Source organism: Echiichthys vipera (assembly GCF_963691815.1).
Source record: "Echiichthys vipera genome assembly, chromosome: 18".
NCBI classification, from domain to species: Eukaryota; Metazoa; Chordata; class Actinopteri; order Perciformes; family Trachinidae; genus Echiichthys; species Echiichthys vipera.
In genome coordinates, this window is record NC_139843.1 from 3,691,531 (window position 1) to 3,709,708 (window position 18,178).

At 42.8% G+C, this 18,178-nt stretch overlaps 1 protein-coding gene across 2 annotated transcripts in view; it reads right to left on the reverse strand.

The window, feature by feature from the left end:
• Positions 1-856: 856 nt before the first annotated feature.
• LOC310960515 (rho GTPase-activating protein 44-like) overlaps positions 857-18,178 on the reverse strand; it is a 65,149-nt gene continuing 47,827 nt past the window's right edge. Inside the window, exons 14-23 of one of the 2 annotated variants that reach the window (XM_083932228.1) lie at positions 16,976-17,089; positions 15,736-15,827; positions 15,059-15,239; positions 11,940-11,957; positions 10,253-10,444; positions 9,107-9,163; positions 8,313-8,840; positions 6,192-6,298; positions 4,938-5,321; positions 857-2,456 (exon numbers count right to left, since the gene is read on the reverse strand). In XM_083932228.1, coding sequence (XP_083788354.1) covers positions 2,287-2,456; positions 4,938-5,321; positions 6,192-6,298; positions 8,313-8,840; positions 9,107-9,163; positions 10,253-10,444; positions 11,940-11,957; positions 15,059-15,239; positions 15,736-15,827; positions 16,976-17,089 — 1,843 coding nt within the window. In that variant the 3' untranslated portion in view covers positions 857-2,286. The remainder of the gene's footprint in view (positions 2,457-4,937; positions 5,322-6,191; positions 6,299-8,312; positions 8,841-9,106; positions 9,164-10,252; positions 10,445-11,939; positions 11,958-15,058; positions 15,240-15,735; positions 15,828-16,975; positions 17,090-18,178) is intronic. The other variant, XM_083932229.1, reaches the window with a different exon arrangement.

Below are 18,178 nucleotides of genomic sequence, written 5' to 3' on the forward strand. Positions count from 1 at the left end.
TGCACTAAAATATGTTTTTTTAAGAAGGAACTTGAAACATAATTTTGACAGCCTTAGTAGTTACGCTGTTTAACTTATTCAACGTCAAAGTTCACCTGTGTTTGTGTGATTCATCCATCCCCCCTGACCTCCTCCCTGTGCAGACTTTAATGCTCTTTAAGCTGCGTCACCTTCCTCCTTTGCTCCTGCCATAATAAATACGGCCACTGGAGGTCGCCACCTAACAACAAACGTAAATATGGGTCTTAACCAAGCCCCCACCACAGCAACTTCCTGTTTGATCCAAGCAGGAAGCTCCAAAAGCATCAGTTCTCTGAGTGTCCACTAGGGGCAGGTTTCATAACAGAGCAGTTTCTCATTGAGCCCCATGTTAAACAGGCCGTTTACACAGCATCATTAAACCTGTTTAAGGACAAAAGAACATTCTAGTCAGTGTGTTTAGTTCAGATCTCCATGACAACACTGAGGGGGGTGAATTTTTTTGTACCAGGCTAGTTTTTATTTTATTGGAGGTTAAAGTTTAGGAATAATTAGGGGCGTGGCCTCTTGAGTGACAGCTAGCCTCTGGCCCTCAATTCCCCTCAGCGTCAGCAAGATGGACGTACGCCCCTCCCCCCAACGTCACATACATGCCCTTTTTTGGTCAGAGGAAATGAGGCGGAGTCAAAGTCTGACAAGATGGAGACTACTGTAGACAAGGACGATTGGATCAAGTTGAGAGAACGGATCTCAATGGAGACGCTACGTCCATTTTTTATACAGTCTGTGGTCTTAATAAGCAGCTTGCGAAGTCAACCTATGAGACGGTCTAAGACATTAAAGGCACCCTGCAGAGTTTGTGCCCACTGAAAGGAGCAATATCATTACGAGAGGGTCCGTGACGATTAACAACACAACTGTTGACATTAAGATGGGACAAAAATTACGTCCTGCTGCTGATTTTGCTGAACCACAGTTGGGGGAAGTAATGTGCAGGAAACAAGGAGCCTCAAAAGCAGAGAAGAAGAAGACTGCAAGCTAGCAAACAACTACCTATATATATATATTTAATCTATGCAAATGTTTTATGAGGAAGGATAGATATTCATTTGAGAAACACTGAATGTAAACATTTACAAGAAGGTCCGACCCCCAGAGCATCAGCAGGAGCTCTGATTGGCCCACACGCTCCTGCCAAACAACAAAACAGCTTGATGATCATTAATAATTATAATTAATTTGCGCAAACGTTCTGGTGGCACACTCCAGGCTTCGTAGTCTCTCTGTGGATTCAGCCACCACAGATTACACGACGTGGAAAAATAAAAAAATCCCACGTTAAGTTTCCTCGCTGCCAAAATAATTCTCTCATTTGCATCTGCTATATTCTATCTGGAGGGAAATGGTGTCTTTATAACTCTCCTGATACAAAATATGATCTGATTTATATTGTTGATAGCGTCATATATTCTGAAAATGTACAATATAAACAATAAATATTGAGTGATTGATGTAAATACAGAGAAAAGTGTGTTAAACGTTTACACCTCTTTGCAACCTGGAAGTTATTTTCCTAAATCTTCTAAAACATGCATTCCTGTTTAAGCTCCACGACACCAACAGTGCAACATCATATAGTACAATTACACATATAAACACACACACACACACACACACACACACACACACACACACTTTCCAAAAACAACATACTGACACACTCACAGTGAACGCTCAGGTGGGACTGAAAATTCGAGGGGGTTGTTGCCACCACGTGCCGGAGCGAGGCATTTCCAACTGAGACCCCTGAAGGAACGAAGGAGGAGAAAGGAAAAGTGTCGGCAGGACAGATGTGCGGTATGTTGTGTTGTTCTTCCTTCTGATAAATTCACTCATGAGAAGCAGCAGCAGAGAGCACTCGTTCCTCCGCAGCGGCCTGTTTCCAGTCTCGTGTGTGAAGTTAAAGGCAATATTGCAAGTGAATCGAACATAAGGCAAAAAGAAATATAAAACATTAAGTTAAATAAAACAAAAACATAAGATGTGGAATTGTGTGTCTGATGAAAAACCCCCTGACGACAGCGTCGCTAACACCTCGTGTGATTTCTTTTAGGTGTGTATTTCTTTTGTTTTTTCAAAGTCGACCCCTCTGGATGGCGATGGCGATGGCGAAACCCAGCTGGAGAGGTGAAAGGTCAACGAACGAGCACGTGGAAGGGGGTCAGAGCGAGACGGTGCAGGTGCAGCAGCATTTCATTTAATCAGCCGACGGGAGCAGGGTCAGGAAGGAACGGAGACCCAGTGGCGTCATAGCACTGTGCTCTCAGACTCCTCCTCATCCTCCGACGCCGCCGCCGCTCTGTTGTTTGTCGACTCAAGCAGCGCCACTGAGTTCCTGAAGGGGGAGATGTGGGTCAAGTCAAAAATACCGTCCAGGTCCACGTCGATGATGGGGATGTCCAGGTTGCAGAGAGAATCTGGCAGAAACACAGACGAGAGGTGAGTGGAAGAAAAACACTTGATTAGAGTTGAAAGAGTGAAACAGATCATTCCAGATGTGGATTCATCGACGCTGGATGATGTTACGCACAGCATGTGGGTCATCATACGTTCAAACCATAGTTACAGTATGAATGAATGAAAATAAAGCATGACAGGGGGTGCACGATATGTAAGGGATGATGTAGAGCGAGCAGGTCGTTATTGCGAACGCACCACGAAGGGGTTAAATTCATAATAACGACCGGCTCACTCTACATTATCCGGCTTATTACACGGCTCCTTTAATTTGACACAAAATATGGATTTAAAAATGATTTTGATATGACAGAACGCCGTATCGACCGAATCAGAATCGAGTATTCAACAAAGCCGTGTAATAAACAAAGTACAGAATGTAAGAAGTCCACACGTGGGATAGACTTTCTACTTAAATGTGGCATTTCGTACTTTACTTCTGGGAGCGTGTCGTTAAAATTTAGGCGTCGGTTTGTGACGAGGAGAGATGACATCACGAGATTCAACATATTTGTGGTTTGCAGAACCGTACGATGCCAACATTTTATTCTGTAAATCAAACTTTTAGGTTTAAAATGCCTCCTTTTAATGATAAAGGGTCGATGACATGGAAAATATCTATGTCATCATCGGTATTGGATGCAAGGAATTTATTAGAAATTGGCAAAAATACCAATATTATGCATCCTTGTTGTTTACACCTGATTCAGATGTGTTCAGAGACTAATGAACTCAGTAAATGCTCAAAGCCAAAACCACAAGATAAATGTAGTTAGTCACGTTTAAACTGATATACGTATTGATGCAGATAACATATTTATTTGATGACGTCCACAGTGTGATGAACAGGTGCACAGACAGGAAGTGCGCTCGCCAGGGAACAGCTGTGTGCAGTGAGGCACGACACTGGTGAGGTGGGCGGGGGAGGAAGTGGAGCACGGCGTTAAGGGTGGGAATCCTAAGGGCAGAAAAGGTCGGAGGTCTGTGGCGTCCGCCCTGGTCTGTTCAGCCCGTGTAAGCCATGCATCGGATCAGTCTCAGCCACCATGCAAAGGCCAACAAAACGGGTTAAAGCTGGACTGAGCTGCTGTACGTCTCAAAAGACATAATGAGAAAGTCACGTGAAGGTGAACAGGGAGTGGCTCTAGAGCGAGGCCGCCGTGGAGCAGCGAATCACATTCATCTGCATCTACTGGCAGCCTCGCCCTACGGCGAGCCGGCTCCGTGTTCGGGCCGGGATGGCGGAGGGGTTGGAGGGGTGGGGAGGTGAGGCTTCAGCCCAGGAGCTCCTGCTTACCCTAAAAGTCCCTCTCACACACAGAATCACACTGAACCTCTCGGCTCATACCGCTGTAAATGAGACAATAAGAGCAGTCGACACAGAGAGAATTAGACGGAAAAACACACTCAGAACCTGCTGGTGACGCAAATACATCAATAGAGTTTAAAGAGTAATTCCAGCGCAAAATCATCCCGCGGACTTACACTCATCGTATAAGCGATGGAGACAGTTTTTTTGTGTAACAACTATTAACAGAAATCCAGGAGAGTTGCTAACAGCCGGACGTGGCTAACAGTGATTAGCTCGGGGCAGCACGGTGAAGGCATTCAAAGGTCTTTTTTAACCACTAATACTGCTGAAAATAACAGCAAACCTCTGCAGCAGCATGATAAAGGATAATTTATGCTCTACGTTAGATACTCATACGGATACGGATACTGCCAGCTTGCGGATGCGCACAGGTACAGACCAAACGTTGCAGTTCCACCAGAAATCGTGGGGGTAGTGTCAGAGTGGCGTGATTAGCAGGAGCGAGTCTTTAAAAGCCCCAATGGAAATCCTGAAACACTTAAAGTGACGTTCGTCGTCAATTTCTCTCATCAGTAAAACCAACGTCTGGAATTTTTCCGTCCAAACTCTGGGACGTCTTCAGCGTCTCACAGACACCGCCGTCTACAACGCTGCCTGCCATTTTCCCTCCTTCTCCACAGACGCAGGATCGTGATCTCGTTGTTGTCATAAACTCTAGGAGGCAGTGATTTTGCGCCGGAATTACACTTTAAGTCATCATAAAATAAACACATTTTAGTGACCTGACACAGAACGACATAAACTTAATACATATAACTCGTCTGTTGGGTAAAATATTCATATTTAAAGCTCACTTAAGAACTAATTTGAGTTTCTATAAGTTATGTTGTGCAGTTTCCATTAAAATACATTATAAAGGCAATTTATTCGGAACAAAAAAAATCATAATTTAATTTCTACAAACCGCACAGGAAACAAACAGTATTGAAGATAAATGCGTCAACCTTAATTATTTGATTTAATTCCATGACTTTTCCAGGCGTGCAAAATGAGATTTTTCCAGGTTTCCATGACGGTGAACAGTTGAGTCGAGGTGCATTAACGTGCTGCGATGTTTTATCCACCTTACCTGTGGACATGCTCTCTCCAGGGGACAGACCGTCCAGGAGGCCCGTCGAGTGATCCAGAGGCTGGGGACTGGTGCCGGGCGTGCTGGGGGGCTGAGGAGGAGGTAAGCTGGGCCTCTGCCGGGGCGGCTTCGGGGTCGGCCTGGCCTTGGTGAGGGTCCCGGCCAGCGAGGGTGGAGAGGAGAGAGAGGGCGTGGTGGCCATCTGGATCTGCCCCGGGGAGCCGATGGTGGCGTATCCCTGCGGGTAGCTGAAGCTGTACGGGGACGGGGTGCTGGGAGGAGTGGGAGACAGGCTCACGGGGGACGGCTGACCTGTCGACTGGTCGGACATGGCTCCGGACTGGCAGTATGGGACTTTAGGTGGGATCGGCGCCAGCTTCTTTGCTGCAGAGAGCGAGCAGAAGAAAACATAAACATTATAGAACTGCAGTGACATTTTACACCTGTTGTGCAACACGATGTAGCAGCAGAAGGAGCGTTGTCAGTTCACTCCCCCTCTACCACCGAGCTCCTCCTTTCCCTCCTGTCGAGTGCTCGTTAAACAGCATGGGGCACACGCTACACAGAGGTAGGCTGGCTAACTTACTCATAGATAACAACTGCTAACGTCATTTAGCGTGGGACTGTGATATTGTAACGTGTGTGTGCGGGGAGGGGGGATCTGTGGCGTGTGTACAAACTGTGAACTGGGCTGAATGGACAGGATGATACGGGAGCTGTGGATTTTTGCAAAACAAACAATATGTGCACGTAGAGGACCGTTTTCTTTTTCTAAAAACGGTTGATTTATGTTGTTCTGTCGGAGCAGAGTGTCGGCTTCAGTGAATATGATCAAACACATGTTGTTCGTTAGGACTTTAAGGCAGAAAAGAGGTTCACACCACAAAAAAACAGATGAAATATTACTTTAAAACAGTGATAATTCAAAAATAACACTAAATAAAGTAGTAAAAAGTAGCAGAAAGGCTGGAGGACTCATTAAAATAGTAGTAGCATCCACATCAGTAAAATCAGCTGTAGTTGTAGACGTCAATCAAACCGAATGAACTCACAGACTGTTGAAAAAAGCGTAATATTCCAAGTTCAAAGCTGAACGTTTTGATCTATGGATGGTTTCTGTAGCTCAAATCTTTCAGCAGTACTATTCTAATCTTATATAATATAATAAAGATTTGGATAACAAGCATTCACACAATGAACCAGTCAGCAAACACGTTCAGCCCGGTGGCAGCAGGCGGCGCGCGGCCTCGTTACCTCTCCTCAGGGTGTGCGGGCTGTGATCAGACGGTCCCACAGAGGTCATGGTTCCCTGGAGCCCCTTCTGCCCGATCACCGGGGACAGCTCCTTGTTCTTCAGAGTACTGAGGACAGAAAAAAGACACACAGCAGGAATCACAAACTACCTCGTGCACCTCTCTTCTCTCTAACGACACGTCTCGGCATAATAAAAACACATATGAGAGCACCCATAGTTCAATGTCAAACTGCCCGAGTGACCACTGTCGCAGGCGAGCGGGGAGTCGATCTACGGCCGCAGAAGCAGTGCAAAAAAATCCCAAATAAAACCCAAATGGCTTCATGGAGTTTCCTTATGTTTACGGCGCGGTGCGGCCACAACGCCAACGGGTAAAAAAGGCCTGAAGGTCAAAACAAAACCAGTTTAAACTCTGCAGAGTCTCCGCAGATGAGGCATGAATGGATGAAGCTGGATAAATGCTCACGAGCGTCTCTGGGCTCGACATCAAACATGATCGTGGCATTAACGCAACTTTTTATTTTTCTGCTGTAAAGGAGAAAAAGAGACGTTGGTAACGTCCTCTAACGCTGTCAGAGCAGGTGTTATAGTCACAGTAAAAAAGGCTTCAGCAGCAGTGAAATAGAAGTGTTAAATTAACTTAAATTCTGTAAAAAAAAGTGTTAAATTAACTTAAAATATGTAAAAAGTGTTAAATTAACTTAAAATATGTTAAAAAGTGTTAAATTAACTTAAAATATGTAAAAAAAAGTGTTAAATTAACTTAAATTATGTAAAAAAAAATGTGTTAAATTAACTTAAATTATGTAAAAAAAAAGTGTTAAATTAACTTAAATTATGTAAAAAAAGTGTTAAATTAACTTAAAATATGTAAAAAAGTGTTAAATTAACTTAAAATATGTTAAAAAAAGTGTTAAATTCACTGCTTATTAATTTGCAAGTACTGTCATGAATTTATATATATTACTTTGTTTTATTATGTTTATATTTTGTAATTCAACTGTACTATTAGGTCTTAGATTCTCATTTCGCTTTTATTTTTATATATTTTTATGTTTTTAAATACATATTAAATGATGGTTGTTGATTGTTGCATTTCAACAACAAGGTTTTTGTTATAGTTGTTTATATTGTTGCGTTTTATATATTTTATATGATTCATTCATTCATATGTTTTATTAATATTTATTATTGCTGCTGACGTTACTCTTACAGCCTGTTTTAAATGTTATTATATTTATATAGTATATATTTTATTCATTTATATTTTTGCTGCTGACGTTCTTCTTATAGAATTTAAAGTATATATATTATTATATTTATATATTATGTTTTATTAATTTATAATTTTAGATAAATATACATTTAGCTTTACTCCCTACAGTCTTTTTAAATATTATCATATTTATTTATTACACTATTATATGTTTAATAAATATTTATTTTTGCTGCTGACGTTCTCATAGACTTTTAAAGAATATATATTATGATATTTATATATTATATGTTTTAATTTATTTATATTTTTGCTGTTGAAGTTACTCTCCCTATAGTCTTTTTATATATTATTATATTTATTTATCACACTATTAAATGTCTTAATCATTTATATTTTTGCTGCGTTTTAAAATATATTATTATATTTATATATGAGACTATCACATGTTGCTGCAGCTCTTGGTCGAGTATCAGAGTATTTACACCTTCCCCTTCACAGTGTTTGAGCAGATTTTGACGCTTAAGAACGTTTGAAGAAGAAAAATAAAGATAAATATGAGCGATGGTTTCCGCGTGAGGCCGTAAGTGTCTCTGTTCCACTGCTCTGACTCATTAACACCCACCTTTCTTTCTTTCTTTTTTTATAATAATGGTATGCGCTCAGTGCTTTTTGAATTTCCTTTGTTGCCTGGCAACCGGCCCTCTGAATATCCTGGCAACATGGAAAGTTATGGATCGCATTCGTGGCAATTATATTAAAAAGATGGATCTGATAATGGAGAGAATGGGGGGTGCGAGCAGAGGACGGGACGGGGCTGTTGGGAGCATCTCAACCTGCTTCTCCACCTCTCTCTCTCCAGTTGTGTGTGTGTTTTTACGTACGAGCAGGCTTCTGTAGTTACCTAGTCCGCTTGGCTCCTCTCTCCCGGCTACAGGCACAGGCTGCCCATGGAGGGGGAGCAGATAGAGGGGTGTTGGGGGGTTTGGGGGAGCCCAGGAACAGATCGTGGCGAGTAAGAACGAGCGGGGGTTTGATGTAAAGGGTGGAGCCATTCGTTTCAGGCGGGGCGGCATGCGAAGCGTCGGACGGGGAGGCCTGTTTGTGCAGGTGCAAGGAGTTGGGTTTGGGGTTGGAGTTGACGTCAAGCTGCTGAGGGGACGGGCAGAGGGAGTGTGGGAGCGGGGGCGGGCTGTAGCCACAGCGGCGGGAGGGAGGGGACGGGCCGGGGGGCACGGATTCTGGAGTGGGGGCGACAGGGCGCATACCCGGAGGTGCTCGGGTGTAGAAATGGTGGTGAGGGAGCGAGTGGGAAGAGCAAGAGGAGGAGGAGGAGGAGGAGGAAGAGGGGTAAGGAGGAGGCGGCCGCTCCTCCTCAGGGGAGGGGTAGGCGTAACAGGAGTCCGACCAATTGGAGGATGCATCGTCCGAGCTGCAATGATAGACATGTCAGAGTTTCACGGGGGACTGAGCAGGTGTCCAGACGCTGTAGCGCTGTTAAAGTGGAGGAATTCATTAGTATCTGTGCAGGTGAAGAGCAGGGGGGGGGGGGCGGTTTGTTTACGTTTGGGGAGGAAATCAACTAATTATCGTGTCAGGAGGAAGAAGTTAGGGCTCCGGAGGGGGAACAGCACAGGGGGAATAAAGAAAAGGTGTTTTTTTTTACGTCACAGGGGTGAAAGTAAACAGAAAAGTCACCTCATCCAGTGCAGAGCCTTGCGACAATGGAGTGTTATGCTGTTAATGATGCTCGGACTTAGAAACAAAAACAAAACAGATAAATAATTCATGCACGTGCAGCTACTGAACTACACTTGAACTTCCACGTCGTTGCGTTAAAGGTAAAGCAGCCGACACAGAAAACACACACAGTTAAATCACACATGACGCTACGGAAGCCCCGAGAGGACACGCTGTTCTTGTTTTTCATCTGTGGAATAAAAGTTTTGAGAGAGATTTTTTAAAGATCAATTTTTGTATTATTTTCTTTCATCTTTGGAAACTGGTGATTTAAAAAAAAAACTATTAATTAAAGAAAATGTCATCTTTGTTCATTTTCCAAAGTATTAGATTTTCATCCGTGTTTAATGCTGTGACATTTATTTATTTATTTATTAATTATTCTGCCAGGCTCATTTATCCAAGTATTTTTTTAATCTGTGGAAACAAGTATTTTTTTAAATTTTTTAATACTTTTTTTAGGAAAACAAGTGATTTTCTTTATTTTTTTAGACTTTTTTTAAACTGTGAAAACAAATTTATTTTAATTTTAATAAATGAAAACAAGCAATTTTTTTTTAATCTATAAAAACAAGTGATTTTTTATTTGTAGACTCTTGTTTTTTTAATCTATGAAAACAAGTGATTTTTTTATATTTTGGGCTCATTTTCCGATAGTTTTGATGTTCTAGTAAGAAAGCGTGTTTAGAATAACCGCAGCGCTCCACCTCAGCCTCGTGGGCGCATCACAACAACACAAAAACATCTGTGTGTCTGAAAAACACAGAAGAAAGCAATAAAAAATCACTAAAGTATAATATTTAGCGCCTCTCGGAGCTTCTGTACACGTGAAAATCAAACCAGAGAAGTTTATAGAGTGTGAGGGGAACATGCTGCGTCAGAGGGGGGACACGGGGTTCACACGGAGGTGATGATGACGATGAGCAAGTCACGGGGCAAAAAAACAGCAACAGACAAGAAAACGTGGAGCAGACGGGGAACGCCGTTCTGGGGTCAGTTGCAGGGCGCAGCAGCACACGCGGAGGGGGAGCAGCAGCAGGTGTGTGAGGAGGAGGTGGGGGTGCAACAGGAGGACGGTTGGGGGGGGGGGCACGACAGCCTTACCTGGCGCGGTCACTGTTAGTGGGAGGAGGGGTGGGGGAGGGGGAGGCGGCGAAATCCCCAGGCGGCTCGGGGAGGAGAGCGTCAGTGGGCGGGACGGGGGGATGCACGCTCGGTGGCGTGGAAGAGCTTTTACGCGTAGAAGACGAGCCCCTGCGCGACACCCAAGTAGTGTCCATCACCCTGACACCCATGCTGCAGTGGGACAGAGATGCACAGCCAATCAAATCAAGGGTGTGTGTGTGTGTGTGTCTGTGTGTGTGTGTGTGCGGGGGTCCAGACCCTAAACACATCATCAGGGCGGCTGGAAACGTATAAGCTGCACTCTACCGCACCCACACACGGCCTTGCGTGGGTGCGCGTATACGACCCTGAGCATGCAGGAACAGAGAACAACAGTTGATGCGTAACTCTGCTGCGGGATGACGTATGAAGTAGGAGGAAGGGGAGGTGTTTGGATGAGATGAACCATGGTGGAGGAAGACGTTACGGCCCCTTTAGCACTGAAGTATAACATCTAAAGGACGATTGTGACACTTTGGGAAACACTTTTATTTGCTTTCTTTTCAAAACGGAGGAGCCTGTTAGCTTAGCATAAAAACAGTAGGAAAAAATGGGAAACTTGTGTTGGTTCTCACTTGCGTGGAGCGTAATTTCTACAGGACACTGTTTTAAATCACACATGGCCTTTACGCACGTACAGGACCCGCTTTGGATGGAGGATTTATAAGAGTGGACGTATTTGAGACATTAGCCTGGTCTCTGTTTAAAACTCCAAACTCAAAAATAATAAATTGTCAAAAACTATATTGAATATTTAGGATTAGAAATCAAATTTACTCCTTTAGTTTAGCAGAACCCCCCAAAAATGTCGTTATTCCTTTATTCCCTTTTCTATGTTTGACTGCTTTTGTACATTTTAATTTATGTTATTATTATTATTTCATTTAGAAATACATTTTCGGCTTCATGTCAAACTCTGGAACATGTAAGAAATATAACTTTATATTGAATCTTTCCAATAAAATCTGATTAAAAAACTGATCAAATCAGAATCACAAATGATATAAATAAGAAAAACAGGAAAAAGTAACAACATACTAAAAGATATAACAATAAAATACATAAATAAATAGAAATATATAGAAATATGTTTACTACAATAGACCTTTATATATAAATAATTCAGTTCTGTGCTCGGGCCGTAATAAATAAATAACAATAAAGCTCATAAATAAAGATATTTGCTCAAATGCAGATGGAGGAGTCACGAGCAGCAGACGTCCAAATATACAACACAATAAATTAACATTTAAATTATAAAACAGAGGATAAGTTGTTGCCAATGTGTCTTTACGCTAAGCTAAGCTAAGCTAAGCTAAGCTAAGCTAACTGACATCAGCAGAAATTTAATAAGCATATTCCCCGCAATGTCAACATTTAAATTTGATCTGGAATTGAATCTGGAGAACAGGAAGTAAACACTAAACCCTAGAGGCAGAAAAGACCTGCTCCGTCCGTGTCAGACATTGAACTATAAGTGTCACGTTCAGCGTTAAACACACACACACACACACACACACACACACGACAGATGACGCACTTCCTGTCAGCGTGCAGATTCAACAGATGATGAGTCGAGCGATGAGAGGATGACGTGTTGTGGAGAAGGGGAGGATCTATACTGTACCTTTGTATCTTCCTAATGCTGCGTGGTCAGAAACAACAGACAAGCACAGTGAGGACAGGGAAGGGTCAAAGGTCAAGACGGGGAGTAAAACGGGGAAACAGGAGGGCGGCGAGGGGCGCGGCGAGAGAGAGCGGTTTGACGAAGAGCTTCGGACAAACCGCAGAGAACATTATCGTTCCATTTTAGCTTCAATTAGGTCAAAGTTTCCCTTCAGGACACAAGAAAATACCCCAAAATAAAGGTTTTTGACACTCTCGTCTGGTACGTTCATGTCTTTTATCTACTTCCTGTGCTTTTATTCCCGGTTTTCGAATCTTTAGTTCCAATGAACGCCGTTTTAACACCCCCCACATCTGTGTATATAAAATAAATCCCAGCCTGATGTGGAAGAGCTGGATCTCAAACCCATCCGACGTCCATAAATCCAACACTTTTTGGGATGAACTTGAACTCATCACCAGAAATGTAAAGTGTCATTTCGGCGTAAAATCCTCCCGTGGTCTTTTTCGGCGCTTACAAACATTAAATAAGCCATGGAGACAGTTTGTTATCTCATTTTACTGAACTGTTTTCTAATTACGTTATTTACTTTCTAACCTTTAAGGAAACTTGCTCTTGGCATTTTTATATTTTGAATTATTTCTTTTTATTTCATGCTTTTATTTTATGGATCGCAGCTCTTTGTCGATTCTTATCTGTTCCTTGTTTTATGTCTCGGATGTTTTGACTCTCTAGTCAAAAACTAGTTTAAGTTTCAATGAACTTAAACCTAAATAGTCGCGCGCGCGCTTTTAACTTACGAGGAAATGCGGAGGTACGAACAACTGACGTGAACTTTTCTTAAGGATGAACGTAGGAAGATATTCTTCTCACCGAACTCGCAGCTCTTTGTCGATTCGTATCTGTTCCTTGTTTTATGTCTTGGACGTTTTGACTCTCGTAACTAGTTTACCATCATGGGCATCAATAAACTAAAACCTGAACCATCCTGCGCGCTCTTTCAACTTACGAGGAAATGCGGAGGTGCGAACAACTGACGTGAACTTTTCTTAAGGACAAACGCAGGAAGATCGTGACTCAGCTTCTCTAAAAATAAACTCTCACCCTGCAGTTTTGTCCCTGCCTTGCATGTAACCTTGCACGTCCAGAGTGTTACCTATAAATGATTCTCCGCGGTCAGATTAATGCGGAGGGTAAATGCAAGTGTGTGTCCTTGAACCTCGTCCTTTATGCTTTACACGACCGCGCGTAGATTCCCCCGCGGAGCTGCAAAACTTTAGTGTCTGAACATGAATTAAGTGTTAAGAGGGAAGGTGTGAACTACGTAACAATGTAAAGTCCGGACCTAAATCTGAAACCTCTCTTTTAATAATAATAATAATAATAATATTTATATTTATAGGCGCCTTTCTTAGCACTCAAGGACGCTGTACCTTTGTTAAAAACAAAATGGGGAGTAAACAAAATGATGAAATCAGGTTAAAACGACAACAACGACGACGCAGTGTGAAAGGTTCTGGTTCTTTTGAAAGCTGAGCTCGTATCGATCGGACCCAACAGGTTTAATTCGCTGAGGCTACATGTGGCCACGGGCTGCAGGGCCCGATAAGACCGGGGCTTTATTGAGGCTTTAAAGAAAGAAACAGACGAAGAGAAGAGAGAGAAACGAAAAGCCACTGACTGGTTTTCAGTTAATCCCCCTCCTCAGCTGGAGTCTCCTCATTTCACAGACTAAAATCTCTCTCTCTCTCTTTCTCACCGCGCTGCAGATGGAGAGTGAGGCTGAATCTCCTTTCCTGTCGCCTCACGGTGATCTGAGGTCAGAGAACGATCTCACTCTTATTCTAGAGATGCCTGGATCACATATCCGCTCCGATATCGACGAACTAGCTGGATCGGAAATCGGACGAATGATGTTTTTTGACACAGCGACACAGTTACAGCGATCTAGTCACTGTTTGCACTTTACATGGAAGTGTTAGGTATTTCTTTTTGCTGCTAATGCACATTTACAGTCACCGGCCACTTTATTAGGTACACCTGTCCAACTGCTCGTTAACCCACATTTCTAATCAGCCAATCACACGGCAGCAGCTCAGCTCATGGTGCATTCAGGCGTGTAGACGTGGTGAAGAGGATGTGCTATAAGCGCTGTTCCTCTTGTTGACACGTATTGTTTTGCTAGTGTTTCATGGTTGTCTTCTCCTTTTTATGCTTTTAACGTAAAAGCACTTTGACCTGCATTTTGTATGTACTTTATATATAGTTTTTTTTAAACATTTGTTGTAGTGATGAAGGATATTATTTTAAGTGTATCTGTATCGGTCGATGCGAGCTGCTTCTGCGTTCCCGGCATTATTCACAGACAGGCGTCCACAGGCAGCTCCGTGTTCTGGAGACGCCTTTAAGTTCAATAAACGTTCCTTTTTTTATAATTGAGACTCGTAACATTTGTTCTCATCATTGTGTCATTTTTACGATGTGAACTGAGGGAGCAAAAGTAGCATCGACTCAAGACAACCTGCAGTCCGTATCAGTCATCGGCTAAGGCTGATGAATAAAAACATCGGTCGATCCAGAATTTGTAGCATCATAAAACAAAAACGAGGACAACACTCATTGTGATGAAACTGCGTTTTTTTTCCCTGATTCACTGCTTTGTTCTCAATAGCGGCGCTCCCTCTCTTCATTTACTCTCTAGCTCGCTCGAACCCTCTCTTTCTTTCTTTCTGTCTCGTTGAGCTTCCGTCCAAAGCTGCTTCTTCGACCGTTTGACAGTTTGTGGCTGACTTTAAACCAGCTGCTGGAGACTCGACCGGCTGCGTCACAGGTGACAACATCAGGCGGTTTGAGTCGAGACCAGGCGGGTCGGTTCAAACTGCTGTGACGTTTTAAAATGGTTTTGTCTCGTCTCAAATCTTTGGTCTGAACTGGGCTGAACAGCGTCCTCTAGAAGCTACTTTGAAGACGTTTTGCGAGTTTGTTTCGTGAGCCTGTACCTCGCGTTAATGACTCTTTCTTTTTGTTTCTGTCATTAAAACAGCATCTCAAAGGTCTGTGCACTCAACCATCATCTTCTCCTTAACCCCCCGGGTGTGTCGTAAATGTACCCGTCATACCCGTCCTTCTTATAGAACTCCAGCATCATGTTGTCCGTGGCGACGCTGAGCGGCCGCCGACTCTGGTCGTTCTGCCTCCGCTCGATCTGATCCATGTCCGGGGACGGCATCGAGCTGTAGTTGGCGTTGTGGTTGGTGTGGACCGGGCTCCCGTAGTTCCCCGTGACATTGAACTCGATTTCTAAGAAAATAGATAGATAGATAAAGAAAGCGCTTTATTATAAACACTCCTTCAGAATAAAGCTCGGCTTCCTCTCGCTGCAGGAACAGGAGCATGTTTGCACTCTCGGTTCCCTCGTTTCGAAATGAATAAAGAGGCGTGAAGACCCCGCGGGACTTTTTTGATCCCGTGGGGTTTGATCACCTCTACTGCTCCTGTCTGTAGAGTTACAGGTCCACTTATTCATTTCACTCTTTTAGCATTTAGCTTGAATAAAGTGTGTTGAACAGAGTTTATTCACTTATTTGAGCTACAGTACCTCTGTAAAAATGTCTTTAATCACTTGTAAACATATCAGAATTTAACATACGTGTGTAAGTTGGATTTTATTTGATTATTTACATAATAAGCATCTAAAAATTGGTGTTAAAATGTTTAAAATTGACTGAAAAATCCTCAGAGAAGTCGTGAAAAGTCTGGGATTCAGAAATGGAACATGTGTGTGACGCGTCCTCACCTCCGGGGAAGAACCAGTCGGCGTGCTGGATGATGGGCTCGATGATGCCGACGATCTGCAGGGAAACTGTGGTCATCATCTCCGTGATGTTTCTGCAGCGGGTGGCGAGGGAGAGAGAGAGAGAGAGAAGGCGTTAGAGAGAGGATGGTAAAGGGTTCACACGCTTTTTAATGATCACAGAAGCAGATCAAGAATGTTGGCTATAAATGACTAATTAAAAGTTAGAGCGGGGTAAAGAGTCAGGGAGGCGTCCTTCAAGCTTCCCAAACTGCTGACTCATCATCATCATCATCATCATCATCATCATCATCATCATCATCATCATCATGAGTTTGTGATGAAACGTCTCCTGCAGACATGATTTGAGCGGTGAGAGCATGAACATCAGCAGATATTTAGAGAGAAAGATTGAAACCCTGCAGACACACAGAGTTTCTCTTCCACTGGATTAAAAACAGGCTTTTCTCGTGTGAAATTATTTATAAAAGGTGTGAAAACGACCTTTAATCCTCTGCTCCTCTGGACACAAAGACACCGGGGTGCAACTTTGCTTTTCAGTAAACTGCGCTGAAACTTGTGTAACTCAGACGTCTCTTTAATGATTCTTTGGGAAGGAAATTAAGTTTCCAGCAGCTTAAAAAACACGACGGAGGCATAAAAAATACAGTATAAGATAATAAACTTTTAGCTAAATAGATACAAACAGTAAAACAATGAACTCTCAGTCAAATCTAGACTCAGTTGCCAGTTTATTAGGCACAGATAAAACCAAAGTAACCATAAAGTGAATGGGGTAAAAGTTAAATAAGAAAATACAATATAAGATAATTAACTCTTAGCTAAATAGATACAAACAGTAAACAATAAACTCTCGAACTCAGTGTGTAGCATCAACCAAGAGCTGATAGTTAATATTTAATGATATTTAATAATATTTACCCTTCATTTAATCAGGTTATCTCTTTGATAAAGATCTTTTTTGCAAGAGAGAAAGAAAAACAAATACAACGGGACAGATTTCAAAATAAAAAGCATAAAACGGGCCAGAGGGATGAGACATTTAAGTGTTATATTTATTTATTTATGGAAAAATATTCCGTTTATAAAGTGCATTGTTATTAAATTTGAGAGGAGAGGCGATGAACGGAGCCAGAGTTTGATACTAAAATGAGACTTTAATATATAAATGAACACAGACGCGTTTATATCTCACTTTACGTCTTTAGGTCGGTGAACGTACCCTTCGTTGTGCATCCACAGCAGGTTCGGCCCGAGGACGATGGCGATGTTTCCGGGCGTCATCTTGTTCACGTCCTGGTCTTCAGTCAGTTTGGAGAGGAACTTGATTAAATACCTGTTAATTCAGACACAGGAACAACAAAAATCACTTTCATTTGGACCTAAATTCATTCGTTTTCAGCTTTTTTAAAGACGGGAAATCAAATGTTGCTGTTAAAAAGGTTTATTTAGCTCTGTCAGTGGTGAGCTGGGGACCTAAACTCTACCAGTGCGTCTCCTGTAAACGCAGTAGCAGCTGTTGATACTGACGCTTTGTCGTGTTTTCACTGGGGTTAAATATGTGAGATGTAAAGTGAGAAATGTGTGAAAGAACAGAACAATGCTGAGCTTTAATCCAGACTTATTATTGCTTTATTTTCTCTATTTATAATGAGGAAAATGATGCTTCTGGTGATTTGGAAACTGTGTCACAGGATTAACATATAACAGTTGTGTGTTTAAGAAAGCAGCCTTGTGATTATCTTTGCAGAATCAAATCCGTGCACAATCCGCACAGAAACTGAGTTTTTATTCTAGTTCAAATAATCTATTAATCTGTGGATTTACTAGTTTCAGCGAGAGGGTTCCTGGTTCGAATCCCGGCCCTTCTGTGTGGAGTTTGCATGTTGTCCCCGTGTCTGCGTGGGTTTTCTCCGGGTTCTCCGGTTTCCTCCCACAGTCCAAAGACGTGCAGGTGTTGGGTTCATTGATGACTCTAAATCACCCGTAGGTGTGAATGGTTGTCTGTCTCTGTTCGTCTCTATGTGTCCTGTGATAGACTGGCGTCCTGTCCAGGGTGGACCCCGCCTCACGCCCGATGTCAGCTGGGATCAGCTCCAGCCCCCCGCGACCCCGACAGGGACAAGAGGCTGAAGATGGATGGATGGTATTGGCCAATACCGACAGCCAGTGGCGGATTAAGGTGGTCAGGGGGCTTTAGCCGTGGAACGTGCTTGGGCACGGTACGGATGGACAGTGTGAGTGCGCCCTAAGGGCCCCAATAGGAGGCAATTGTTTTTTTACCCAGTGTAGTAAAAAAACAATCCAGGGCCCCTGCACACCTCTAATTATTATTCACCTACACAGAAATAAATGAGTCCAGGTTGAAAGATACCGTAATTCCCCTCTAATGTGACCAAGACTGAGATGATTCAGACGTCCATCT